We start from the raw sequence: 27726 nt of genomic DNA, 5'->3' as shown, positions 1-27726 counted from the left end.
TGACTGTGAATGAGTTTCAGAATCACTTAAGCATGGAAAGGGCAACACTGATTTTGAAAAATTCATTCCTGAGCTGGGGGTGGGGGGAATCTTGAGCATGTCCAGCTAGGCAGGTCAGATGAGTAGTTTGGAGCACTGACTCCAATGGGAGGGGGGTCTCAGTCACCACTGCTTTTTTTATAATGAAATAATTGTTCTTGTTCTAAACACAAATGACTCGTCTACCCTAAAATCCCTCCAGTAGCTCTCAAACTATGATCTTAAGATGTTTCACACTGGGTTAAAGGCTCTCCTCCTCTCCTGTTCAAAGCTAGCCTATCTACCTTACTCTAGAGGAGAGGCCTTTCCTAAAGCTAGCTGTCCTCTTGAGCTCAAAAGGAGAAACAGATTTAGGATGGCACACTGAGATGTTGCTCCTCATATAACCCCTGGCTATCAACTCTCTCTGAACCACCTGGTGGTGGAAAGTGCTCTCAAGCTGCCACCCACAGGGTTATCCCATGGGGTTTTCAAGGCAAGAGACATTCAGAAGTGATTTGCCACTGCCTGCTTCTGTGTAGCAGCCCAGGACATATTGGAGAACCAGTTTGGTGTAGTGGTTAAGTGTGCGGACTCTTATCTGGGAGAACTGGGTTTGATTCCCCACTCCTCCACTTGCATCTGCTAGCATGGGCTTGGGTCAGTCATAGCCTTGGCAGAGGTTGTCCTTGAAAGGGCAGCTGCTGTGAAAGCCCTCTCCAGTCCCACCCACTTCACAGGGTGTCTGTTGTGGGGGAGGAAGGTAAAGGAGATTGTGAGCCACTCTGAGACTCTTTGGAGTGGAGGGCGGGATATAAATCCAGTATCTTCTTCTTGGTGATCTCCCATCCAAATACTAATCTCAAGACCAACCCTGATTCCAGGATCTGATGAGGTCAAGCTAGCCTGGGCCGTCCAAGTCAACGCTCTGAGCAATCTACTTGTGATATATTTATTGTATGGAACAGTCTGCCCCCCGCAATAGTTATGCGCACTTGTGTAGTGTCATGAGGTGGAGTTCATGCTCCTAAGACTTGTCTGCTAGTACTGTAGACTGCATGAGTTCCTTTATCTTGAAACCAGTTCCTCCCATCCCTATATATTCTCAGTAATAAATGGATGCTGTTTTGAACATATCTTTGGTGATCTTGCCCTCTTCCCTCCCTCACACACAGGATTTTCCCTTTGTTTCTTCTTGCTTGCTTGCTGAGCAGCCCCTATATCTATTTTTTTCTTATTTGCTGGTCCATGGCTATCCCACCCTATTATATTATTATATAAAGTCTGACTTTTTTTCAGCTTGAATGGGGATCTTCTGTGATCTTCCCACTCCTCTTTTAACCTTCTTCTCAGTCCTCAGTCAGAGCTAAATTGTCTCTTCTTCAACTGTCAGTTCCCAATTGTCATTTTTTAACTGACACTCTCCACAGAATTCCATTTGAACAGCCTGTCACTCAAAGGTTCTCAGACTCTGTAAGGCATTAACCCTTGACAGTCTATCAGAAGTCTGTCTCTGCTAAGAGCAGGAACCTGACTGAGTACAGTATTCCTGATTTGCATGCAAAAAGACAACATCCCATACTGGCGCTATACCCTAATAAAAGCATTCTCAGCTTCATGGGACTGAACCAGTTATTAAGTTAATTCTACAATCCAGGCTAACACACAGCACGTTATGCTGATGCATCCATCACGATGCCTCTAAACAGCTATTTGCTTCTATAGTAATCCAGAAGTATCATGCTGTTCATTAGAAGGATATGTAAACATTGTTCTTCCATGTCTGGAAATTTAAAAAAGATGCAAGCAATAAAACCAGAGAAAACATTCTTTTTTTTCTGTTGTAGAAAAAAAGGTGACAGAACCCAACAACATATTTCTGTTTGCCTCTTCCCCAAGTCAAAAGGCCTTGAGCAGTCTGGGACCAATATATCTGTGGGACTGCCTCCTCTGATACATCCCTGGAAGGGTGCTACAATTGTCAGGTAACAACTTACTGGTGATCCCTGGCCCTAGAGATATCCGGCTGTCCTTGACGAGGGTCAGGGCTTTCTCAGTCCTGACCCCAACCTGGTGGAACTCTCTGCTGAGTAACATCAGGGCCCTGTGGGATCTCAGGCAACTCCACAGGGCCTGTAAGGCTGAGATGTTCTGCCAGGTATGTGACTGAGGACAGCAATAGTTTACATCATGGCTGCCACCCTCCCTAGCTCTTCACCCTCATGACTGTTTAATTTCCTCCCTCCATTCCCACAAGGCACCCAGACTGGAATTGGAAGGGAAGTTAAAACTCACCACTCGTTGTAACCCGCCCTGAGCCTGTTTTGGCAGGAAGGGTGGGATGTAAATAATAATAATAATAATAATAATAATAATAATAATAATAATAATAGTTATTGTTGTTTTAAACTTAAATTAATGTACTGAATGTTTTAAATCTTGTTTATGTTATTACTGGTCTTATGATGTACATCGCCTAGAGCTCCACAACTGTAAGGATTAGGCAATCTATAAATAAAACAAATAAATAAGGCTCCAATCGATTAATTGAAATGCAGCTGTTGCTGAGTATCCAAACCCAATGCTAAGAAGTCATGCATTACTTTACAAGGAAAGATTAAGCAGTCTCTTGCCTTACCAGTTGGTTTGTTCACTCCAAGGAACCCAGCTTTCCCCAAAGTTTTAAACACTTGGTGTGCTGGAAACTGGCCCTCTTCTTCCCATTGGTCCACAAATGGGTTAATTTCTTTGTCAATAATCTGTATTTGGAAAAAGAAAAAAAAAGGAGTAAAAGGCTGTTCCATAGAATTGTAAGTATTCGGACAGATCTGATATCAGAGTTGGGTCTTTCATTCAATAAAACGTATAACTAGTTCAGTCTTCTTTATCTTCAGTGCACCTAAAATATCTTAAAATAAATGCTTTAATTTACACAAGCTGAGGATTAAGCCTCTCATCACTGATACTTTTTAAAAACTAATACTTTTTTTAAAAGGCTAGAGGGTTCTTTTAATTTCTAGGGTTTTTTTCTGATTTGGTAAATGATGGCAGAAGGGGCTGAAAGAAAAGAAAATTGTCTTTCTTTAGGGGAATTGCAGTGTGGAAGTGAATTGTAATTCCAGTGGATCCCAAGGTCTCACCTATAGGTTGGCATCCCTAGCTGAAAGTTCCCTGATGTCTTCCATCAAATGTACTTTTGATCAGTGCAAGACCAAAGGAAAGCATTAGTTTTTCTTTGCACTAATATCAACAAGAGTAGTTAGCATAATCTCTTTAGCAAGCAGTATATACAGCTAAAATAAGCTTTAATGTTTTTTTTCATTCTGTAATAGGGTTTCAGCCTCCAGGTGGGGCCTGGAGATCTGCTTTTACCACTGATATCCAACTGTCAGAGATCAGCTCCTCTGAAGAAAATATAAAGTGACCAGAAAATCTCACCATGCTCAATATACAGTTGTCAACTTCTTATGCAATAAATATTTTAATACCAAATGACTCAATTATTCTGTTTCTTGTGTGTTATTTAGTAACAAATATAACAATGCAAAATTTATAAATCTCTAGTATCAACATTTTCCATCTATTCAAAGTATGTTGCAACGGTCCAATAGGGAAGGGACGGTGGCTCAGTGGTAGAGCATCTGCTTGGGAAGCAGAAGGTCCCAGGTTCAATCCCTGGCATCTCCAAAAAAGGGTCCAAGCAAATAGGTGTGAAAAACCTCAGCTTGAGACCCTGGAGAGCCACTGCCAGTCTGAGAAGACAATACTGACTTTGATGGACCAAGGGTCTGATTCAGTATAAGGCAGCTTCATATGTTCATGTTCAATAATTCACAACTTGCCCTGACATATAATGCTAGTATACTAGCATTGTATGTCAGGGCAAGGCTTGACCATCCTGATGCCAAGCCAGCCGGAACTGTGTTCTTGTGCGTTCCTGCTCAAAAAAAGCTCTGCCACTACTAATAAGAGTTTGGTATAAAAATCTGAATATTGCAATAGAAATATAATGTCCAATTAATTGCAATAGAAATATGTCCAATTAATTTCAAATACAGATGCTAGATTTGGGGGACTGATGTGACAGTTTTGGGGGTCCTATGTGACTTAAGAGACTGTTCTATTTTGCTTTCATACTGCACTCTCAAGCCCAAATTAACAAGCAACAGATATTTCTAATTTCAAGCAGCTGGCAGTTTGTTCTTTCAATACAGATTTTATTAGTGGTGGTGATGAAGCCATGTGAAGCTTCCACGGAGACGGTAAGTTGCTGTAGATGCTTAGGAAACATATTTACTTCTCAGCTGGATGACAAAACACTTCACATCAAGCAGAATCAATCAATACCCTTTAGTTTGCCCCTCCAACACTGCACCCTGCGAAACAATAAAACAATGCAATCCTATGCAGAGTAACTTGAGTCTAAGATCAATGGAATGAATGATCCTAAGACTGGAGTAACTCTGTGTAGAACTGCACTGTTCTTTGATGTAAAAAGGAATCAGAATATACTATGTTCCCCACTACAGGTTTTCAATGTAAATATATAACTGTACTCATCCCTGAAAGCCAAACTGTGGGTGTTCTGTTAACCAGAATGCAAACTAACAACTGGAGTTTTAGTGAGTCTTTTTTGTGTGTATGTGGCATGATGGACATCTGTATCGCCCCAGCTCCCAGGCAGATTTTCCCACCAAAATGACTGAGTTGCCCTACATAGCGTGTTTATCTTCTATACTGAAATAAACTTAAACTGTCCCACCCTTTGTTTTATATATATAAACAACAGATATAATAGTCATACCCTTTGCTTAGATAGGAATCCAAGTGATGAGAGAGAGAGAGAGAGAGAGATTTAGGCTTTTACTCAGCACAGGAATTTGAGGGAAAATACAGCCGCTGTCTTGCCTTATATTTAATTTTTATTGAAATGGCACTTAAGGCAAACTTTCAAAACAAATAATATTTTATTGAATAAGCATGGAATATATGAATACACACACATACACAAGATTGTTAAGAATTAGGAAAGCTGGGATAAATCTTTATATTATATACAGAATCACCCTGATGAAAAAGGTCAGTTTTTAGGTTGCAACTGAAATAAGAATTTTAAAGACCAGAACATTTTTTTACTACAAGTGCTGCCTCTTATCTATAATTAAACATAATTAACTGTACAAGATATTTATGCCAGTGAATCAAACCCTAAATTTATTTTCAGTGGTGACCTGGCATACAAGATATTGATTACAGAAGTGTTCTTGCATATTTGGATTCTTCAAGTGCTGTTCATACCTGGAAATACCACTTGAGCATTTGTATAAGACAAAAGAAGGTAGTGAAATCAGAGATTTTGTACCAATAAGATGCATAATCGCCTTTTGGAATCCAATAAATACAGTACATTTGAGTTATAATTAGAGATGGGTACAAACTGGCTCATAAACCTAAATTTGTGACAAAAATCACCTGATTCGTGGTTCATGAGCTGAGGTTCATAAACTGAACCTCCCATGACTCTCCATGTCGCTTTCAGAGGTTCGGGCAGTTTGTGATGGTGTATGGCACAGATACATTACAATTGTCAAAGAATGGGGGGATGGATTTCTGCACCCCTGGAAACTCCAATAGTAGCCCTCCAAATCTCAATACTCTGCTCTATAGGGGGCAAGTACAGGGACATTCTGGGGAGGTCTGCTGCAGGTTTGGTGCCTCTGGCATCCAGGGGCTCTGTTCTATACCCTCTTGGACCTGAAGTTGTCATTTCACCAGAGAGCACTTTCTGGGGGGCACCTACTTTGGGGAGCTGCTACTCCACCCCCCCTCACTAAACTTGGAGAGCAGGTAGAAGGGCATTCTGGAGAGGTCCACTGCTTTGGGGGCCCATGACTCACCCCACAATACCCCCACCAAACTTGGAGGGCAGGTACATGAGCGTCAGCTGCAGAGTAGCTGCAAGTTTGGCATCCCTAGTCTGCAAGGGGCTGTTCTACCACATCATGAATCACACAGAATGAACTAGTTTGGTAAATGAGAAGGTTCATGATTTGTGGGGGCCCATGAACCAAAACGAAGCTCAATTTTCCTGGTTCATGCCCATCCCTAGTTATGATATTCACTGGGTTCTGGCTTTACCTGTAACTTCAGCAAGAAAAAAGCAATAGGGAAAATAATTAAAGATATCCTCATGACAAAACAATTAAAGCCAGAACTTTAATTAGAGAAAATAAAAGTAACAAGAAAAGCAGAAAAAACAACCAGGATCCAACCATAAGGTTGCCAATCCCCAGGTGGGGGCAGGGGATCCCCTGGTTTGGTTGCCCTTCCCCTGCTTCAGGGTCGTCAGAAAGCGGGGGGAGGGAGGAAAATGTCTGCTGGAAACTCTATTATTCCCTATGGAGATTTATTCCCATAGAAAATCATGGAGAATTGATCCGTGGGTATCTGGGGCTCTGGGAGGGCTGTTTTTTGGGGTAGAGGCACCAAATTTTCAGTATAGCATCTAGTGCCTCTCCCGAAAATACCCCCCAACTTTCAAAAAGCTTGGACCAGGGGGTCCAATTCTGTGAGCCCCAAAAGAAGGTGCCCCTATCCTTCATTATTTCCTATGCAAGGAAGGAATTGAAAGGTGTGCCGTCCCTTGAAAAGTGATGGCCAGAACTCCCTTTGGAGTTCAATTATGCTTGTCACAGCCTTGATCTTGGCTGCACCCCTAATGTCTCCTGGCTCCACCCCCAAAGTCCCTAGATATTTCTTGAATTGGACTTGGCAACCCTATCCAACCAGCTTTTTCATAACCTTCGACTACTTATAAGCTTTCTGCTTCAAATGTTCACACACCTTTAAGGCACTCTCTTTACCAAGAAAGAACATCTAAGGGACAGACTAGACATGATGACATCCAGGCCTTTTTTGTAGAAAACGCCCAGCAGGAACTCATTTGCATATTAGGCCACACCCACTGACATCACCATTGCTTCACACAGGGCTTTTTTGTAGGAAAAAGCCCAGTAGGAACTCATTCGCATATCAGGTCACACCCCCTGAGGCCAAGCCAGCCAAAATTGTGTTCCTGCTCAAAAAAAAGCCCTGATGGCATCCATGTTCCATTTTAAAGCCTAATGAGGTGATTAAAAAATGCTGCAAGGGCCCTATCCCGGTTGGGGCTGCAGTCTTATCCCCTCCTTTCTCCTTTTCAAGTCCCAAAGCTTGCCTAACTTACAGCTGTTTCCACACTTGAAAAGGAGTAGAGAGGAGGAACAAGAGAGCTCATCCTGCTACGCTGCAGGCCCTCAATGGTACTTTTAAATCACCTCCTGGGCTATAAAATGGCAGCAGTGTCCATGGGTCAGATCTGTGGATACTGTTGTGTTTAGTTTGCCTCAAAGCCACACCAAATGTTGTCATGTATCAAACCATTTCACAGAGTGGAACTTTACAGCTTCCCCCTCTTGCTGTAGTCCCCACTGATTCCCTGAAATTCTGTTCCTGGGGACAGCAGATACACAGCAGACAATCAGGTACACCATGGGGGGGAGCAAAGTGGAGCTCTGCAGTGGAAGGAGAAATCAACAAAAATAGACACCACCACTACCCCCAATCAGAAAGGCCGTTCCATTAGCAAAACTGCATGGTTCAGTACATCCCAGTGTGCGTAGTCTTGCTTCTTTACTTCCTGGGGAATCTCAAACACTGTTTCCTTTGACTTTGACTTAGGGAAGCTCATCGTATAGCACAAACCTATCCACTTGACCACTTCAGACTACCATCCATTGCCCAGCATTGGTTATAGATGAATGCTCCCATTAACTATTATATCTGCCTTGCCCTAGTTCTGATTTGACAAAAGTCCACAATACTGGTTCTGGCATTCCTAGCAATATACAGGCACCAGTCAAGGTTGGTTATAATGTGTTCAGCCTCTCATTTTGTGATGCCAAAGGCAACCATATGAAAAGAACATAAGAGACATGACAAAGATGTCACTCAATAGCTAATGAACTTCCTGTGCTGCCTAAAGGAAAGTACTAAGAAAAAAGCCAACAAAAGTATTTTTCATGGCAAGAGAAAATTTAACATAAAGGGTTATCTGAAGTTCAAGCATCTGTTCTGTGACCTTCACTGGCACAATTAAAGTTTTGACATTATTATATCCATAATAGCCATTACAAATATGCTACCTACAGTTCTCTGGCGAGGGAAAAAATACACAGATTTTCCAATCAACTCCAATTTTAGTTAAGCTATTACCTGCCTGGTTACTTAGGGAACATGCCTAAGCAGGTCTACTCAGCAGTAAGCCCCATTTTATTCAGTGGGTCTCACTACCAGGAAAGTGTTCTCAAAGTCTTAGTGACTAAAAATAAAGAGGGTTGCATGGAAACCAAGTTAAGCCTAGATTTTCAGGATACCTTTATAAATACAAAAGAGTAAATTCCTGTCACAAATGTTTGCAGAGAAATTCCAGAAGTGAAAGGGCCCAGAATAATAAATAATGACTGACAGAGCTGCTATTCCACTCAGAGAACCAAGATCAATTGTAGCTTATTTAAAAGTATTCTTCTTTTCCAGATTCATTCAGTCAGCCAAGTTAAAATACAATCTACCAATAATAAAATCTGTATTAAAATTCAAACCTTAAGTCCAAACATGAAATACAACCAACCACAGGTACATTATCATCTTCTCACATGTCTGCTTTGGCATTTATAGCCCTATACACGAGGGGCACTTTCAATGCAGAAAGTTCATTAGAAATATTTGAAATATGGCTTTGGATGAAGATAGAGCCCTCAGAAGATCAAGCAGATGATATTTATACCCTGCATTTTTCCCCAGTAGAAGGAAATCAAAACAGTTTACAATATTCTCCCCTCCTCCATTTCATTATTATGACAGGCTAGGATCAGAGAGAGTAGTCCCAGGTTACTCAGCAAACTCCCATGGCAGAGTGAGGATTTGCACTTTAGTTTCCCAGATCCTAGTTATATAGTTTGACCAAGGGCTTTTGGGGTAGAAAAAGCCCAGCAGGAACTTATTTGCATATCAGGCCACACACCCCTGATGCCAAGCCAGCCGGAACTGCTTTCCTACTCAAAAAAAGCCCTGGTCTGACCACTATATAATGCTGACTCTCTATTGCTCCCATTTCCAAATAAGGGTAGAAAGGACGATTTCCAATTGTTACATTAAACCCAGCCACTCCAGAAGCTCCATATGCCTAAACTGTCACAGGTGTCAATGTTACGTGCCCTTATTACTTTCTGTGCCTGAGCACCAACAGTTATGGTAGCTCTCACCTTGTCAAGAAATTGGACCTTTAGCCCAATTCCTTGTTCTTTCATTAAACAGCAAACCCAGGCCTCAAATCAAACATCAGACCTGCAAATGGGTGACCAAATGGGAAAATAACAGGCTGTTGATATGGAAGGGTTGGCAAATCAACCTTGACTTTTGGACAACAACTCAAGTACAGAGACAAACCATTTGTTTACCAGGACAAGACTTGGTGCCAATGCATCCTTCAGTTGGTGCTGGGATTTACACTATACAAAGGATGGGTTAGATTGCAGATAACAGGTTCTTGTTAACATAATCAACGGTCTGATTTTTGACTGGACAGGGGCCAAGCCCACTCTGGGTTTGTTTTTTTTAACTAGCCCCAATTATCATGATGTGGTGAGCTAGCTTGGAAGGGAGCAAGCTGCTCTCTAAACAGAGAGGTATGGAATGCTGCCTGACTTCAGCCCTGAAGGTAACATCTGGTAACTTTGAATTAATGTCTTACTGTGAAGATGGCCTTTTAAATGTAGCTTCTTTGTTTTAGTCCTTACTGCTATGTTTTTTTGAAGTATTCTTACACACTTTAATAAATATCTTTTGATCATATTTGATGTGTCTGATACTTCAAGTGCTTCAATTCCAATCTTGTACATCAGTCCTTAAGGTTAATTGTGGAAATTCATTCTGCAAGTGACCTATCTTGCAGAGCTGACTTTCTGGATTAATTTCTGGATTAATTTCAGCAGGACTGCAAGCTTGTCCCTTAGATTCTGACTGTGGATGGTACAAGGGGCTGGTAGTAGATACCAGAATTGGTGAGTGCGTGGACACACACCCCAGGGCTTTGTAATTTTGTGCTCTCCCAACTGATGTCAAGAACCCCTAGACTGGAGCTTCTTGACAAGCCTCCTTACAAGTCTTTTGTTTCAACTCACAGCATTCTAGCAGCCTTTTGGACAACAGCCCTTCATGCCATATGGCACACTTGATCTGAAGGATTTCAAAAGCCATGTGTGATGTGGCATGCAATGTGCTCTTTAAGGGGGCGCATCATTTGTCCCACTGGATTCATGCAATGTGAGTTCTTTCAATTATACAGGAATTGGATCAAAGTCTTCCAGGAGCTGAATAATATGAAAATCCATTCAATTTGCCTGATCGTAGGTAGCAATATTGTATGTGCTATTATGATGAGACATTCCCAGGCAGCAGGGCTCTAAGCGATGTTGATGTTTATACAAAGAGCAAGAAAATATGTAGCTGTTTCCTTTCAATATAACAAATGCTGCTGAGTTCAGAATTCCATCCTACAGAAACATGTTACCAAGGTAAATACTATTTCCTAATCTTATGACAGAATTACAAAAATAATAATGGGAGAGTAGGATGATAAACGTATTCATTAATGCTGATTAAATAATGTAATGTTCTTGTACTTTTTAAGTGAAAGCTCCTTTCAACATCAGAAAAGCACACACTATGCTCAGTAACTGGGGTGATGTAATTTCTTCTCTGAGCATTTATTGGAAAGTGTTTCATTTAAATTGTTTCTCATCCTAGCTACAGCTTCCGCCAGCACTAAATCCTTCATTCACCAGCTTTGGTTGCTTCCAGACGGAGGCTTTGCTCCTCTCTGGCATTCAAACCACAACACTTTCTATTCTGTTCTATTCAATGTCATCTACATGACATAATCCATAAAACCTTTGCATGCCATGAGAAGACATGCATTTTTTGCCTGCATCTACACCGTTTTTCTTACCTATACTGGATAACACTGGGGTACTTTAAAAAACAACAACAAATGGCACTTGCTAGTTGGGTATAACACAATTACATTATAAAGTTATGGGACAGAGTCCTAGCTCAGTGGTCTATCTGCTCTGCAAGCAGGAGGTACCAGATTCAATCACTATAAGGATCAGGTAGTAGGTGACGTGAAACATCCCCACTTGAGACACTGTAGAGCAACTGCAAGTCAAATACTGGCCAGGGCTTTTTTTGAGCAGGAATGTACAGGAATGCAGTTTCGGCTGGCTTGGTGTCAGGGGGTGTGGACTAATATAAAAAAGAGTTCCTCCTGGGCTTTTTCTACAAAAAAGTCCTTTGTGAAACAATGGTGATGTCAGGGGGTATGTCCTAATATATAAATAAGTTCCTGCTGGGCTTTTTATACTAAAAAAGCCCTGATACTATGATAGCCCATTGGTTTGACTCAGTGCAAGGTGGCTTTATATGTGTTCAATAATCAGAGGGAGAGGGAGAGAGAGCGCATGTTTCTATCTTTATTATTATTAAAAAGGGGTTAGAGCAGGAGCCTCAAAAGTGTGACATGCAGAACGGATCTGGCCCATGCAGTAAGAAAGCTCCATAGCTGCTTCCTGCTTCATTCGGGAGAGATACAAAAACAAGCCTTTTCCTTCTCTGGGGCTGCTCCTCCTCTTTTGGGGAGGAAAGTGAGAGAGGAAAAACCGAAGCTGGAGTCCCATGATGTCAGCTTCAAGACCAACAACTTTTTATTCCAGCTATAAGCTTTTATGTACAAGCACATTTCTTTGGACAGAGGGAGGGAGGTTGAGAGAGTGGTTGGTTGGATGGATTTTTCTGACAAGCATAATGTATATTAGGGAAATTATTTTGGATTATTCTGAAATGTTGTTTTTAAAAAAATGGATTTCTATGTTCCTATCTGGATTTATTTTCTTTTTAAAAAAATCCTGATTAGCAATCAGAACACTTGGATTTGTCCTTATATCTTTGAGAGTGGAGTGATTTCAGATGTTAAAATGATAATAGCACACATTAGTAAGGAGACAGGAAAACTAGCTCTCAGTCCAGGAGGATGCACTGTCTTCAGCTTAATTATCAATTACAATTCAACAGTCTCTAATCTCCTTTTGAAATTCCTTTTTAAAAGCACAGCTACTCTTAGGTCAGCAGCTGAATGTTCTAGCATCAGACTTATGTCCATTTATTCTTTGCATCCTCCTGGACTGAATCCTCCTGGACATAACTGAGACCTAGGTTTCCTAGGTCTCCTGTCTCATTACCAATGCTGGTATCTCCATGCCTATTAACCCTCTGCATATCGCACTAATCAAGCCTGCTGTTGTCATCCACCTGCTATTGCCATTCAACATTTGAAATCATCTTTACAAAGTTTATCTCTCTAGTACCTCATGTTGCATTTTATGGCATGCATGGCCTAGCCGAACAAAGTGACATTAATGTCAGATTCAGCCCTCATAACAAACAAGTTCAACACCGCTGAGTTATAAACTTAATAAATCTAGAATTAGTAGATCATGAAGAACTAGTGGATTATGACAATAGGTTTTATAGCATTATTGTGTTATGATTCAGTAATTGCTGATACATTTTAAAAAGCACTCAGGAGGTGGGGCTAAAGCAAGGAAAGAGCAGGAGAAACTGCCTTGTGAATGCTCCAATACCACTAGCTATAAGGAAAGCACATAGATTCCTAGACTTCTGAATTTCTGCAATACAACTAATTTCAAGAGCTGGCAGAAGCTGGAGACAGCATAAGCAACAGACGGGGCGGATTAAGGCTCACTGGTGCCCTAAGCACTGACCAATCTTGGTGCCCCCCTCCTTTCCACACTGACCCAGTCCATATTAGTTGTTGACCTGTCCGACCAGATATACAATGCAGGTTGCAGCAAAACAAAAATTTATTCATATGATAACACAATATACTGTACAAACTAAGCCAAGCTTGGGCTACATAAAGTTCTACAAAAATGCAATACAACATCTATTTTAATATTTCACTTTAATGTATCAAAGTTCCAATATTCATGACCTGAAAGGCATTTTTCTACATTTCATTTTCACAAAATCACGAGAACATCCACGAGATTAATATTTCTCAGAATGTCTGCTTCAATTGTTAATATACACAGTGGGCTGAGTCTTTCTTGAAGCATAACTGATCTATTTGGGGTTTTTTACATGTTTCAGTTGTGAGAAAAACCTCTCTGTTGTGCAGTTGGTAACCTGTTGTGCAGTTTGTCTTCTGTTGGTGACCATTAATGTTAAAAATATTCTTAAGGCAATTTCAACATTTGGAAAGGCACTCTCTAGTTTGTCTTCTGTAATTGTGTTGTAAAGTTCCATGTGAGTGAAAGATGTATTCATCATTGGCAGACCAGCAAACTGTGTTGACCCTTTGGGCACAAATAGTTTACAAACAAAACAGTAAACTGATCCTTTTGAAGGAGAGTACAACAGCCATTCTCTCTTGTAGTGTTCACCATTCGCTTTTATTCCAAAAAATATCTTCTGTGAACAGTATCTCTTTGGCTTCCCACTGATGAAATTGCGACACGATTTGTCAAATGGCCCATCGTGGTGCTGGCATTTACTGGGTCCACAAGCAACCCAATAAGTCACATCATCACCATAAAATTCATCCCATAACCCTGGGTCCTTAGATTTGTTCATTTCATCCTTGGTCAGTTCAAAAGCATTTACACATCTTGTCATGGAAATAGGTCCAGGTTGTGGCACTTCATCATATGCAACGTCATCATGAAAATCTGGCCTTGCACCAACACTGCCTGTTTCTGATGAAGGAGATAGATTTGATTCACTTCCTGTCTCTGAAGACTGACACTGGTTTTGATCTGGATCATCTTTCTCTGCAGTTTGTAAGAAGAAATCTGTCAGCTTTCCTGTCTTGGCTACAACAGACAGATTCTTTTGCTAATTCTCTTTTGCACGTTTTCTCTTTTGCGTACCATTCAACTGAACACACTTCATTTTTGACATTTACATGGGGCTGAGATTAAAAAGGGGCAGAGACGGTCATTGAAATGACTGTCATGACAACTGAATTTGGCTCCATCATTTTACTTTTAAACACGTGCATTTTACTTTTAAACATAGGCTATGACACTGCACCTCATCAACAAAAAATAGAAGATAACCCTAGGGTGCACCATGATCAATTTGCACTAGTTTTATCAATTTTTTTTTTTTTTTTACAAATCTTCATTCATTTTTTTTCTTTTTACCCTTTTCTCAACTTTGTGGTGCCCCCTTTGGCCCTGGTGCCCTAAACACATGCTTAGTCTGCTTAATGGTTAATCCGCCCCTGGCAACAGAGCATATGAGCAGTAGTGAGTGTAACTATAAACACCTCCAAATCACAATGTCCTAAAACCTCCAAAGGTAGATAGTGCACATTTTCAGCTATGTTTTTATGATAACTGTCAAGAGTTAATGCCTGATTCCGAGAACTTTTAAGTGACAGGTTATTCCAAAGGAATTCTGTTGTGAGTCAGTTAAGGAATCACAGTTGGGAACTGAAAACTGAAGAAAAGACAGTTAATCACTGACTGTTGACTGGGAAAGAGGCTAAGAAAGAGTGAGTGGATCAAGGAGCATCCCCATTCAAGTCAAAAAGGCAAATAGCTTCTAGGAAAGAAATGATCCCTACCCACTTAAGAAGGAAAATAGCTTCTAGGGAAGAGGAGTGATTCCTGGTCTGTGTATAAAGAACTATTTGGGGAACTTGGCTGTATATTCATGTTTTCTTAATTTTACATGTCAGTTAAACTCAGGAAGCTATGCTTGAGTATTTAAGCAGAAACACAAAAGAAGGACTCTCTCCTAAAGTGATAAAGACATTGCAGAATAGCAGAAATACTTATTTGTTGGCAACAAATTATCTGGTATTTGTGTGAATACAAAGTTACCTCAGTTTTATTATCAGTTCACCTCATACATCCTACAACTGATTCCAGCTGACCCTTTTCTCCTCCAAGTTAAATAAAACATTTTGTTTATTTTGAACTTTCAAAAGCCTCTTCTGCGCCATTTCAAAAGCGGAAGAAGGTGATTTTGTCTCTTCCCTCAGTACCCAGTTTGGTGTAGTGGTTAAGTGAGCCAGTTTGGTGTAGTGGTTAAGTGAGCGGACTCTTATCTGGGAGAACCGGGTTTGATTCCCCACTCCTCCACTTGCACCTGCTGGAATGGCCTTGGGTCAGCCATAGCTCTGGCAGAGGTTGTCCTTGAAAGGGCAGCTGCTGTGAGAGCCCTCTCCAGCCCCACCCACCTCACAGGGTGTCTGTTGTGGGGGAGGAAGGTAAAGGAGATTGTGAGCCGCTCTGAGACTCTTCGGAGTGGAGGGCGGGATATAAATCCAATATCTTCTTCTTCTTCTTCTACCCTGGACTGGGTCAGCGGACGACAGACAGACAGATAATAAAGTGACTGGGTGGGACAGCCACAGAAAAAAAAAAGAAGAAAATATATTGGGGTTGTTCAGCAGGGAAAAAAAGACAGAAGTGAAAATCCTTTGTGTGAGGGAAGTTTGCCATAGTTGGTAATGAAAATGGTCATTCAGTGGTGACTGCTTGTAAACTTTGTTGTCGTCATATGCAAGAAGAACAGTAAGACTTTGCAATGATTGGAATCTTCATACATGCCTTAGCTATAAACTACAATGGTTCTTTTGCAATGCAGTTGAACACAAAATAGCTTTTGTTTCTGCCACTGTGCACTGCCTTTTGACATAACCATGTATCAAGTGGAACTTAACAATTCAGCTGCTGGGTCAAAAGAGCAATTAGTGCCATCCTAAACAGAGTTCTACCCATCTAAGCCCATTCACTTCAATTAACTAAGAAGGGTAAAGGACGGTATACTTAGGATGGCACTGTATCTCTGCTTTAAATTAGCAAACCTTGTCAGGTGACCCTATTTATGTATTGATTTTACCCAGCCTTTCTTCCAGTCTAGGACTAAAGTGACATATATAGTTTTCCTCCATTTTATTCTCCCAATAACCCTGTAAGGAAGGTTAGGATGAAAGTATAGTACTGGCCTAAGGTCACACAGTAATCTTCCATGGCAGAGTTGGGATCTGAACCTGATTATCCTAAATCCTGCTCCAATCTCTTCTCTTTTCAACTTTCCCCATTTTTCTGGTTCCTGTCTGGTAAATAACTGACCCTGTTTTTGCTGGCTTTATAAGCTCTTGTTAAAAGGTTTGGGTGGGTAGCCATGTTGGCCTGAAGCAGCAGAACAAAGTTTGAATCCGGTGGCACCTTTCAAGCCAACGAAGTCTTATTCAAGGTATAAGCAAACAAAATCTTATTATCTACACTTGAAGATTTAATGTACCAATACCCCAGTTCTAATATGATATTGGCGGGGAGGGGGAACCTTGAAGTCTGCAGGGACACCTATGTCCAGATAGCTGAACAAGCCTCCTTGTTCAGTTGCCAAAGTTTATACCAGGGGTGGCCAAACTGTAGCTCAGGAGCCACATGTGGCTCTTCCATACATATTGTGTGGTTCTTGACGCCCCTAATGCCCTGTTGACCAGCCTGGAGAAAGCATTTCTCTCTTTAAACCACTCCTCCAAGCCAAGCCAGCTGGTGGCTTACAGAATGCATTTCTTTCTCCCTCTCCCTATCTCTTTGCCTGCCTGCCTGCCTTGCAGCTCTCAAACATCTGACATTTATTTTATGTGGCTCTTATGTTAAACAAGTTTGGCCACCCCTGGTTTATACCTTAAATAAAACTGTTGGTCTGAAAAGTGCCACTGGACTCAAACTGTAAAGGGCTGTTAGTGCACTGGTTAGAACGAGAATGAAACTATCCTGGTATCAATATCTTCAAATACAAAATATGTGTAAGAAAATAAAACTACCAAAAATAATGAAACAACAATTAACAAGTTTTGAACTATTGATTAATTTGGTTAATGAGAATAAACAAAGAAATATTTCTGAAATTTATCGAATATTGGATAATACTACAAAGAATTCAGGTCTTACATATCAAGCTAAATGGGGAAAAATATGTACAACATCAATTACATCAGAAAACTGGGATAAAATATGGCATAATATGGAACATACAGCTTCAATTATTTCTTTACGCCTACAAGCTTTTAAAATTTTAACTTTTTAGTATATGACTCCCAAGAATTTGGTATATTTAAATAAAGAGGCTCAACCCTATTGCTGGAGAAAATGTAACAACATACGGTCATATATACACTGTTGGCTAGAATGCCCAAAAATTCAATCCTTTTGGCAAACAGTAATAAAAGAAATTCATTTAATGACAGGACAAAAAATAAATTTATCACCTGAATCACTATTATTGAATCTCAGAAATGAAGTTAAAGCATGTAACGTTATTCAAAAATGTATGTTACTTATATTTGCAGCTAGATCAGTAATCGCGAGTAACTGGAAAAATGAAAGAACATTAACAATCAACCTCTGGTATAAAACCATTTGGAATATATATGTCATGGCTAAATTGAATGATCAAATGAAACCAATAACTAATGTGGAAAATCAATCTGATTTTATAGCAATCTGGTTACCAATATTAGAATATTTACATGTACGGACTGAGATACCAAATATTAATTACAGCTTTATTGAACTAAGTAATGAGATATTTGCTTATTTAGATTATATATTAATACACGAAAAGTACACCTCCTTAAGTCTCCTAGATACATTGTATTATAAATGTAAGTGTAATTTTTAATTATATGTTAATAAAAGTATATTGTACAAAAAAAAAAAAGAACTAGAATGAAACAGGAGTCCAGTCATGCCCTGAAAACTAATTCTGAGAGCAATCCTAAAAAGGTCTAATCAAATTCTGTCATTCAATGAGGTTACTCCAAGGGAAGTATTCTAACTGGAGTCAAAATTTATTCACGCATTTTCATTCTTCAGAGTTTTGCTCCGGATTCAAGAAGTGGAGGCATTTCTCCTCTTAAAGCACATTACATATAAACCACCTGACCACTATTTCAAACTCCACAGCTGCTAAGGCACTTTTTTATACAAGATATACGGTATGATAAGATATACGGTAACTCTTTAACTTGACTTTTAAACTATCGCCCAATAAACTACTGCTGCGTAAACAAGGGACTCCGCACAAGCCAGGCCGTGAAGAACTTTTAACAATATGTCCTAGTGAAAGGCGTGTAGCTCCTCTCGAAATGAGAGCTATCTTCCTCAGTGAACAGCTGGGATGTTTAAACTGAACCAACAAAAAGGAAACCGTAGACGTTCCCGGAAAATGCGTATATGCTCGAAAAATTAGGTTGATACAATCCTAGCGGATGACAGGCTCTCGAGCGTGCCTTTGCAACGGGGGACTCGCCAATGTGCTTGCCCGCCCCCTCTGGCATGGAAGTCAGAGTCCCAAAGCGCAGACGGGCACAATTACCCAATCGGCTGTACTTTCAACTCCGAGCAGGCCACTTGCCCATACCTTTCTCAGCGACGCTCTCAGGGCGAAATGTTCCTGCGTGTATATTAGGTGGTTTGTTGCTGCGGCCGTGCTGCTCGGCTTGCAAGAGGCACAGCCCAGCAGCGGCCATTTCGCCTGCCCTTTGCGCGCGAGGAGACCGAGCCAACGCGAAGCCATGCCTGGGCAGCTACTTAGTACGTCGAGCATGCGCGGCTGCAGACAAAACAACTTGTTTACTCCGGCCGCGCGCATCCTTAAGAGCTGTTCGCTTACCAACGATGAATGTGTGGCAAAGGTGACTTCCGAGTTCCAACTAAGGGTGGGAAAGTTTCACGAAAGCCAGATCAGGTCGGTGTCATCTCGGCCCTGAAGGGCAAGGAGTCTGCAGCTTGCTTTTCAGCGTCTCCAAAGCTGATCCCCCTGGCTGAATTAACAGGTCTTGTAACGAAGAGGGAGGGCGAAGGCGTCGGGGTTTCAGACCTGAGGCTCGTGAAACGTATTTATTGATTACATATTTGTTACTGGTAGTTGGTGCTGAACAAAAAAAGGAGCTAATTTGGCCCGAGGGAGGGGTCGTAGCGCTCAGCTTAGGAGCCGCGTTGCCAACCTCCTGAAAGAGTCCAGTCCTCCCAGAATTTTAAGTGATCTTCAGACTACAGGGTTCAGTTCCTTCGGAACAGGGGTGGCCAAACTTTTTTAAGGTAAGAGCCACATAGATAAACATCAGATGTTTGAGAGCTGCCAGACATGAACAAATATCACCCACACGTCTTTATTCAAACTCAATACTTTATTTGCACAGGAAGATAAAATACATATGGATGCACTTTACAACACAACTATGCTAGAAGGAGACTTAAACAAAAAAAAAAGTTGGAAATAACAGTCCCCATAAAACTAACATAGAGAAAGGTTAGGGAATTTTTTTTTTTTTGCACCTGTGGGAGAAGGAAACAAACAGGACTTGGATTCAGTGGGAGCTCGTAGGAGCACAGTTCCTGAGCCTTTCTGAGAGTTCTTCCTCCTCCTCCTGAGAGTTCCACCTCCTTGTCCATTGAATAGTAGGTGCAGCTGCATAACAATCCCTGGATGAGCTCCACCACCTATTTTTCTACAAAACGACCCCTGGAAACACACATGTACTATATAAATCACTGACTACTATTTGCATCATTATGCATCTCTCTTTGCCTTGACATCAAGGTTAATAAATACAGCTCCTTTAAGAGCTATGAAACTAAGGGGGAACTCTGCACTACCCTCTTTAATCCCATCCCTTCTTCCAGGGGCTGCCTCAGCTCTTGTGTTTTTGTTCCTCACTCTAGGTCTCTGGGTGACCTTTGTGGTGGAGAAGAGCTTGCAAGCCTGTCTATTTCCCCCTCCTTCCCTGCTTTACAAACGGTGGAAATAGTTGTCTACCTATGGGTCACCACTCAGAGGCTGACTGAGGTCCTGATGTTGAGCATGCTTCCATGACAGTAAAGCTGCATTAAGTTTCTCCTCAATCTCCATGAGACACACGTGGCTCCCGAGCCACAGTTTGCCCACCCCTGCTCTGGAAGAAATGGCACCTGAAGTTGGACTCAACATCACTGAGTTCCCTCTTTCCCCCAAATTCTGCCCTTCCCAGGAACTGTCAACAAATCTCTAGGAGATTCCTAAACCAGAGTTGGCAATGTGGACAGTGGAGAATTTGTGTACTCATTATAAAACATTGACTTGCAGAGGGAAAGGCAATTCAAATCTTGTCTCAAGTGTAAACTAATGGTGTCTTTAGGGAAACTACTTTATCTCATCTTTTATTTCACATCTGCAGTATGGGAATAATACTGGTCTAGTTCATAGGATGCTTACAAGGGAAATGTGCACTGAGTACTTTGAACCCTGAAAGCATGAAATGCTAAGTATTATTGTCCAACAATCTGTACCCATCACTTAGTGTTTCCAATCATATGCCTCTGTTTTCACTACACATAGCCTTCCATAAAGAGCTCTCAGGTCTGAGTGACTGGGTTATGAAGGTGGCAATTTGTGCACTTCCTTCTCTCCTTTTTAAAAAAGAAATTATTTTTCAGCAGATTTAGATTGGTTGATTAAAATCTTTTAAGCCATTACTCAGGCAGAACATGTTAAAAAAACCCTTTTCATTATTTTTAGCAGAAGAACCTTGCCTCATGCATACAAGAACAGGGAGTGTCTATCTAGGAGAACCTCAATAGCCCATTGAGAACTTGTCTGTTTTAACTTTATATTTCACTTATACACTGTACATACTGCAACACACACATATGCATCTTATAAAAACAAGAAAAGTGGAGGTTTCTTTGATATACAAGCAAGTGCATGTAGATTTCATTACATGGATAATGAAATCTACATAACAGTAAAGAAACGTTGCTAGATAGCTCTGGGGAGAGTTCTTGTAGGGCTTGTGTGCTTTTTTGAATCACCACCCCTAGAGTGCCATGTAAAAACAAGTTTATCAAATGTGATCTGCTTTATGGAGAAGCAAGAACTAGCAAAGTATTAGCTTGTTTTTCTTGCTCCTCCTTTGACCATTTACCGGCAGGACAGTATCTGATTCAACATACAGAAATAGCTTGACTGCAGACCCAAATGAACATGCCTTCTGACTTACATTGTGTGATCCACATTGAGGCTCAGTGAGAAAGGCATATTATGAATAGCACATAAATATGAGAAGAAACCACCAACATCTAGAAAGCTAGCATGTCAAGGCAAATGCTTCCTTAGAAGTTCAGTGGTGCTTACTCTCAGTACATGTGTTTAGGAATGCACCCTTAATCAAATTTAGGATACCTTAAATTCCAAAGGAAGTAAACCTAAACAGGTCTACTCAGATGTATGTCCCATGCTATTCAATGGGGCCTACTCCCATCCCAAGAAAGTGTTGTTAGGATTACAGCCAAAGAAGCATGTCTGACAACACTTGACTGCTCTCCTAGAGAAATGGCAGCATGCTGCTCCGCTGGCTTTAAGGTAGCCAGCTGTTTTTGTTTCCTGTCAAAGATCCTGTGATCTTTGTATCACAGCTATGTAAGATATGATTTTGAATTTATTGGACAGTATAGGTTTCTGAGTCACAGTGCGTGGAGTTTCTGTGCCATGCACCATTCTTGCCCCTCTTCTTGAGTAGTGAAGTCAAAATAAAAGATTTGCAAAATTATGAAATATAAGCAAATATATATATTCTAAATTGCATAATTGACAACAATGCATCTCAGTAAATAATTTTAATTTATGTAGCAGTGTTGGAAACCATACAGTTCAATTTATGGAAGCACTTCTAAGCAGATCCACTCAAAAGTAAGTTTCAGACTGATTTCCCCTTTCTTTACGCTGCTCTCATGTTCCTCTTCCCAGCGGGACTTCCTACGGATTTCACACTATCTGCCACTATCTGCCCGTGGCTGCAACAAGTATCAGCGTTTTCACTCAACAAACAAAAACTGGTTTTTAGCGGTTTCTGTTTGCTGCACGAAAATGCCAATGCTTGCTGCAGCCTCGGGGCAGATAGTGTGAAATCAGAAGGAAGTTGCACTGAGAAGACGATCGTGAGAGCGGCGTAAGGTGAGTGTGAAAAGGGCTTAATTTTATTCAATGGCTCTTACTCTTGAGAAAGTGTTTTTAGGATGCAGCCTAAGTCTTCTCACCTTGGTGCTTGTGTTTTCCTCCTTAAAGCTGCAATACTGGGCATAATTTTGGGAATATCTGGCAATGGGCCTTTCATGCTTGCTAGTTATGCATTATACAGGCATGTTCTATCAATGTCATAGGCTTTTACAGAGGCAAATATTTGTACTGCATACTTGTTTTTCTGCTCTCCCATCCCTTCTGTCCGATACATCTCATTTATTTAGATTGCATACCTTTGGGCAGCAAGTTTCAAATGTTTATAATTTTCTGTAATGTAGATGATTAAAAAGTGCTTAATAAAATATATGCATGATACATTAAATTAATGGATACACTTTTATTGACGTTTTAACTGGTAACTTTTAACTAAGCACATTTACCTAAATATCAGATTTGGAAGTCAAGTTTCACTGATTTCCTAATATGAGCAATTGAGAGATTCTAACCTTAAAATGATATATTCTTCCGACAATTATTGCATTGGTGACCTCATACCCCACAGAATAATATTGTTTTAAAAATAACCATCCCATTGATTCAGGTGGGTAGTTGTGTTAATCTGAAACAATAGAACAAAGTCTGAGTCCAGTGGCACCTTTAAGACTAACAAAGTTTAATTCTGAGTATAAGCTTTCCTTTGCATATACACTTCTTCAGATTGACATTGTCACGGTTTCATGGCTTACTGTAACAAAATCCTATTTTTAAATACAGTGCAACATTGTGATGCTATTGAACTTAAATTCTGTATTCTGCAAAAGAAAAGGAAGGTTTTGTATCATGTATGTTAAATTGGCATTACCAAAACAACACTGAAGTTGGTTATACAAATAGATTTCTTCAAATTCAAATTAGCATGTACAGGAAATTAAGAAACAGGAACACATCAAGAAATGAAATTATAAACAAGCATTTCTGTTCTCATAAAAAGTCAATTCAAAACTGCTGGAATTTAACCCGGACTAGATTTCTTTTTTCATTAACATTTTGAATTCCCATTACAAAGTGGTCTGGTTCTTCTAAGCAATAATGCATCCTGCTTTTTCTTTAAAAGGATTCCTGTCTTCAGGAATACCTTTCACAAGAGGGTCTTCTCCAGATCTTTCTTCAATGTAATTTTTAATTTCTTCTGAACATTTAGAAACCTTAAGAGGGGGGAAAAAACACATCTGGTTTCTATATGCAGGGATAACATTTTCCACTGGAAGAAGGCAAAATAGAATTTTCCAGCGTTAAAGCATAAATTGGCTGTACCTACCCATGCTGTTTTGGCTGCCATGCCTCATGAAAGTACCAAAAGCTATACACACATGTATGCACACCTTGCTGTGCAGCCATGAAACAGCCAAAAACTTATTTAAAGAAGAAGACTGCAGATTTATACCCCACCCTCCTCTCTGAATCAGAGACTCAGAGTGGCTTACAATCTCCTATATCTTCCTCCCCCACAACAGACACCCTGTGAGGTGGGTAGGACTGAGAGGGCTCTCCCAGAAGCTGCCCTTTCAAAGACAACTCCTGCAAGAGCTATGGCTAACTCAAGGCCATTCCAGCAGCTGTAAGTGGAGGAGTGGGGAATCAAATCCAGTTCTCCCAGATAAGAGTCTGCACACTTAACCACTACACCAAACTGGCTCTCCTTTACATGTGAGAACACACTTTAAATAGTAGGAACTTGCTACATCATAATTTTTGCTGGGAAAAATGTTCACACGTTTCTCAAACAATGCTTTTGTTGTGGGAATATGTCATTTTTACACACACAATAAAAAGAGGCTCTGTTCTGGATAGCCCAGGCTAGTCTGATTCCATCAGATTTCCAAAACTAAGCAGGGTCAAGTCCTAGCTAGCATTTAGATGGGAGACCTCCAAGGAATATCAGGATTGTAATGTGGAGACAGGCAATGGCAAACTACCTGTGGACATCTTTGCCTTCAAAAATCCTACGGAGTCAGCTGTGATTTGACAGCACTTTCCCCGCAAATTAAATGGGTCATGTGTCATGACACACTGAGTGGTGTAGTCATTGTTTTGTGGTGCCTGGTTCTTCGAGGGACACAGCATCATAGTGTTTCATATTGTTGACATGACATTCCTGCTACACACTATTCCATCTAATGAACTTTACAAAATTGCAGTTTGTTTTACTTCTCTGAAGGCTGTAAAGTAGATATGTCAGGAAGCTGCCCAAATTTCTAAAAATCCAACAGCAACAAATGCACCATATTGTGTACCATATGGAAACATTTTCTCACAGCGCTGAAAATTCCAAGAGGTGCCCATTTTCCCTCCTGAGTCATCAGACTGTTTATTTCCTCTGAGCTGTACCACAGCAATAAAAGGTTCCAAATGTAGCCCTTCGTACCCCGCAATTAGCCTGTTCACGCTTCTCCCTTTCCTTGGAATTATAGGCTTTTTATTTTTCCTCAGGCTCTGCCATCAACTCTACAGTTCATGTCAATAGCCATTTCCTCTCAGGAGTGGTTCCCAAGCATCATGCTTCTGTTGGGAGGGGAGGTAAGAAGGGTAGATGGAGATAACACCAGACACTTGGTGTGTGAGGACAATTCAATGTTCTTCCCACCCTCAGGGCTATAAAAGTATAATAATAAGTTAAATAACAGACAGTCTGCCTAATGGTTGGGATGGTGAAGCTTGGCAGCGTTATTAGCAACAGTGTGAGACTATGCAGAGTTATTCCAGGCTAAACCCATTGATTTCAAGCTGAGGTACCTCTCCCCCCAGCTGCACTGCAAGAGATTTAGAAACAGTAGGAGGAGTTATACTGCAGTAAGGAGAAAGAGCCTGACATTGGATGTTGGGAGTACAGAGCCTGGTCTTTTTGGCAGGATCACTGAACAAAATCTTCCTGTAGTATTTCATTTACTTACATTTTCCTATTGCATTTTTTCCTGTTTTACCACTGAAAGTAAGGAGGTGGCAGAAACCAAGCAAAAAGGGGGACATGGGTAACCTAGTATGGAAATTAATCCTTTCTGCATTTTTTTCCAAAGCCCTCCTCCACAATTTCTGGAATTTAATGAGCTACTCATTAGAGAGCATCCCTGCTGTGGTCACTTTCTACAACAGAATAAACTTAGGCTTTACCCCTTCTTTTTAAGCTTAATATGCAAAGGGAGATTTTTGTGTGTATCAGTCTAGAAAGTTGGAAAGTTCTGCAGTTTTCCTAATAAACTATGGGGGGGGGGGGAGGTGGCTTGCAATGAAGGGAAATGGTACTAAAACAAACCTCTTTTCAGGCAAATTACTTCAAATTGTTAAAGGTACCAGCTCTGTTTACAACATCCCCAACTCTTGTTTCAGCTGTTCACATGCCTCTTCTCTTCCCCCCTTCCATCCTCCAAAAGCCCAGCAGAGACTAATCTGCCAGGGAAACAGGAGCTACTCCAAATACTTCTTCCAAAATCTAGGGGAAAGCGCTGCCAGGTACGCACTCACCGGTTGTCTTTGCAACTTTGCTTCTTTCCGGAGCTGTTCCACTTCCATTTTCAGTTTATCCTTCTCGCTCAGATCTTCCATATTAATCGCCGGCATCGCTGGTTGACACACACAGAGGCATTACAGTGGGTTGAAGAATGCAGCTGGCTGTATAAGAAGCCCCCCTCCCCTTCTCCCTCTCTTCCATCCACTCCACTCCTAGCCCCAAATCCTTACTTTTGTTGTGAGTGTCTCCTGATTGCCTGGAATGGTAGCAGACTCTCCAGCCAACCCGCTTTCCAGACTCCTGGTAACTAGTTACAAGATTTTAATTCATCAGCAGAATCTGTCTTAAGCTGATTAAACCGCACAGTTTGACCTCTCTCCTTCCACTGTCTCAAGCAGACCTTGCTATTACACGTGCTTGGAAAACCATCCTCTTCTGTCTCTACAGCACTCCAAAAGTTTTCAAACCTTCCTAAAGTACAACCATAAGAATCAGGGTTGCTGTTTTTGTACTACATAGAATAGTGGATGATCACCAGCAAGATTCTGGGGAGCATCATTGATCAATCCACTGAAATCCTAGAATTGTTAATCTGGGATTAGTACACCTATAGGCAAAAAAATCCTCACTATCATCTCTAACGTACTTGAACAGAGCTGGCAGTGCGTGGAGTGAAGGGAGGGGGACTGGATGGAGGAAAGCCGTCAGAGACAGGATGCCTGCTTTTAACTTTCTCTACAATGGGAAAGCTAGCCATTCAGAGTGGTCAAGAGGAAACAGGTTTGCTAAGGAAATGCCTGGTCCTTCTGTGTGCCAGCTTGGAGAGGCCAAACAATAGGAGGGCTTGGAGGAGGGTCAGAGAATGATTTACCAAAAAACAAAACAAAAAAAAGCTTCTAGAAAAACCATTAGGGCAGACTTTCTCCCAAAGAAGACAAGAAACCCTCTGGCAACTGCATATTTATGCATTAGTTCTTTCAACATTTATATTAAGATTGATTTGTCTTGATCCATGCACTGAGCGCACATTAGGGTTACCAGGTCTGTGTTGGCAAATACCTGGAGATATTGGGGGTGTATGCAGGAAAGGATAGGGCTTGGGAGGGGAGAGTCCACCCTTCAAAGCTGCTGTTTTCTCCAGGGGAGCTGATCTCTGCCACCTGGGGATCAGTTGTAAAGGTGGGAGATCTCCAGGCCCCACCTGGAGTCTGGCAACCCTAACAAAAATGCCTTTCCAAGAGCATACCATTGGGGTTTGTTTTGTTCCCAATTACATCTTCCTCCTTTGCTTCAGTCCACCCCTGTGTTGTGCACTATGTCAACCTGTGCCATAGATGGCAGTTCTCCCCCACTTGCTCAATATGCTGGCCCTTTGGGGCACACATACAGCAAGTATCTGGGAGCTCTGTTAAATTATTGGTTCACCATCATACATTTTATTAACTATGTATGTTATCCGCCCTGAGCCTGATTGCAGGGGAGGATGGGATAACAACCACAACAACATAACACGTCTGCAATGTTTAGTATTAAGATGCAGACAAGGCTCCAGGGAAGAAATTTTTTTTCTGGATGCCAGCTCAAAACACTTCTCCACACCCAGACTTTGAATTTTTAAGTGCTGATAGCCTGAGAACTGTTCTACCAGTATCATTTCAGACTGTTCCATTTTATCATTTCTGACTGTTCAAGGCTTTTATTGATCAGTTTTTATTGGTGTTTTTTATTGACTTGTCATTTATTTTTTTCCTACCTGGATTTTTTGTTTTACTGGTATGATTTGTTTTTATGGAATTCATCACTGCTCATTTCATTTTGCTGTAATTGTTTTAATAGTAAGCTACCTTGAGCTGGTGTGAAGGGGAAATATGCACATTTTCTAAATAATAATAATAAGAAGAAGGCCATAATGATTAGCTAAATGAACATGGACTTGCAGTGCAAAGTTAAACCCTTCTAAGGCTTCAGTGCAGTCAGATGAAGATGATGATAAACAACCCACTCTCCCTTGAAATCAGGCTCAAAGCATTTGTAAAAACATTCAATTCATTTATAGTTACAAT

General features: G+C 40.8%; 2 protein-coding genes across 2 annotated transcripts in view; both read right to left on the bottom strand.

The window, feature by feature from the left end:
• Positions 1–18801, bottom strand: part of LOC132578472 (probable acyl-CoA dehydrogenase 6) — a 79949-nt gene extending 61148 nt beyond the window's left edge. The window contains exons 1-2 of the mRNA XM_060248510.1: positions 18583–18801; positions 2657–2777 (exon numbers count right to left, since the gene is read on the bottom strand). Of these exons, the coding sequence (XP_060104493.1) occupies positions 2657–2777; positions 18583–18768 (307 nt within the window). The 5' untranslated portion in view covers positions 18769–18801. The remainder of the gene's footprint in view (positions 1–2656; positions 2778–18582) is intronic.
• Positions 18802–22810: 4009 nt separating this feature from the next.
• LOC132578467 (guanine nucleotide-binding protein G(I)/G(S)/G(O) subunit gamma-11) lies at positions 22811–26345 on the bottom strand. The gene is made up of 3 exons (XM_060248497.1): positions 25894–26345; positions 25678–25775; positions 22811–23363 (listed from the first exon to the last, which is right to left on the bottom strand). Exons 2-3 carry the CDS (start codon positions 25771–25773, stop codon positions 23238–23240), a joined length of 222 nt encoding a protein of 73 aa, XP_060104480.1. The 5' UTR covers positions 25774–25775; positions 25894–26345; the 3' UTR covers positions 22811–23237.
• Between the last annotated feature and the right edge of the window lie 1381 nt (positions 26346–27726).

Source organism: Heteronotia binoei, chromosome 10 (genome assembly GCF_032191835.1).
Source record: "Heteronotia binoei isolate CCM8104 ecotype False Entrance Well chromosome 10, APGP_CSIRO_Hbin_v1, whole genome shotgun sequence".
NCBI classification, from domain to species: domain Eukaryota; kingdom Metazoa; phylum Chordata; class Lepidosauria; order Squamata; family Gekkonidae; genus Heteronotia; species Heteronotia binoei.
The sequence above is the reverse complement of the archived record's forward strand: the minus strand, read 5'-3'. Positions and strand labels throughout refer to the sequence as shown.

Coding starts and splice junctions, on each gene's coding strand:
- LOC132578467 (XM_060248497.1), bottom strand. CDS start 25,773: ATGCCGGCGATTAATATGGAAGATCTGAGCGAGAAGGATAAACTGAAA. Junction 23,364..25,677: donor CAAAGTTGCAAAGACAACCG/GTGAGTGCGTAC, acceptor CCCCCTCTTAAG/GTTTCTAAATGTTCAGAAGA.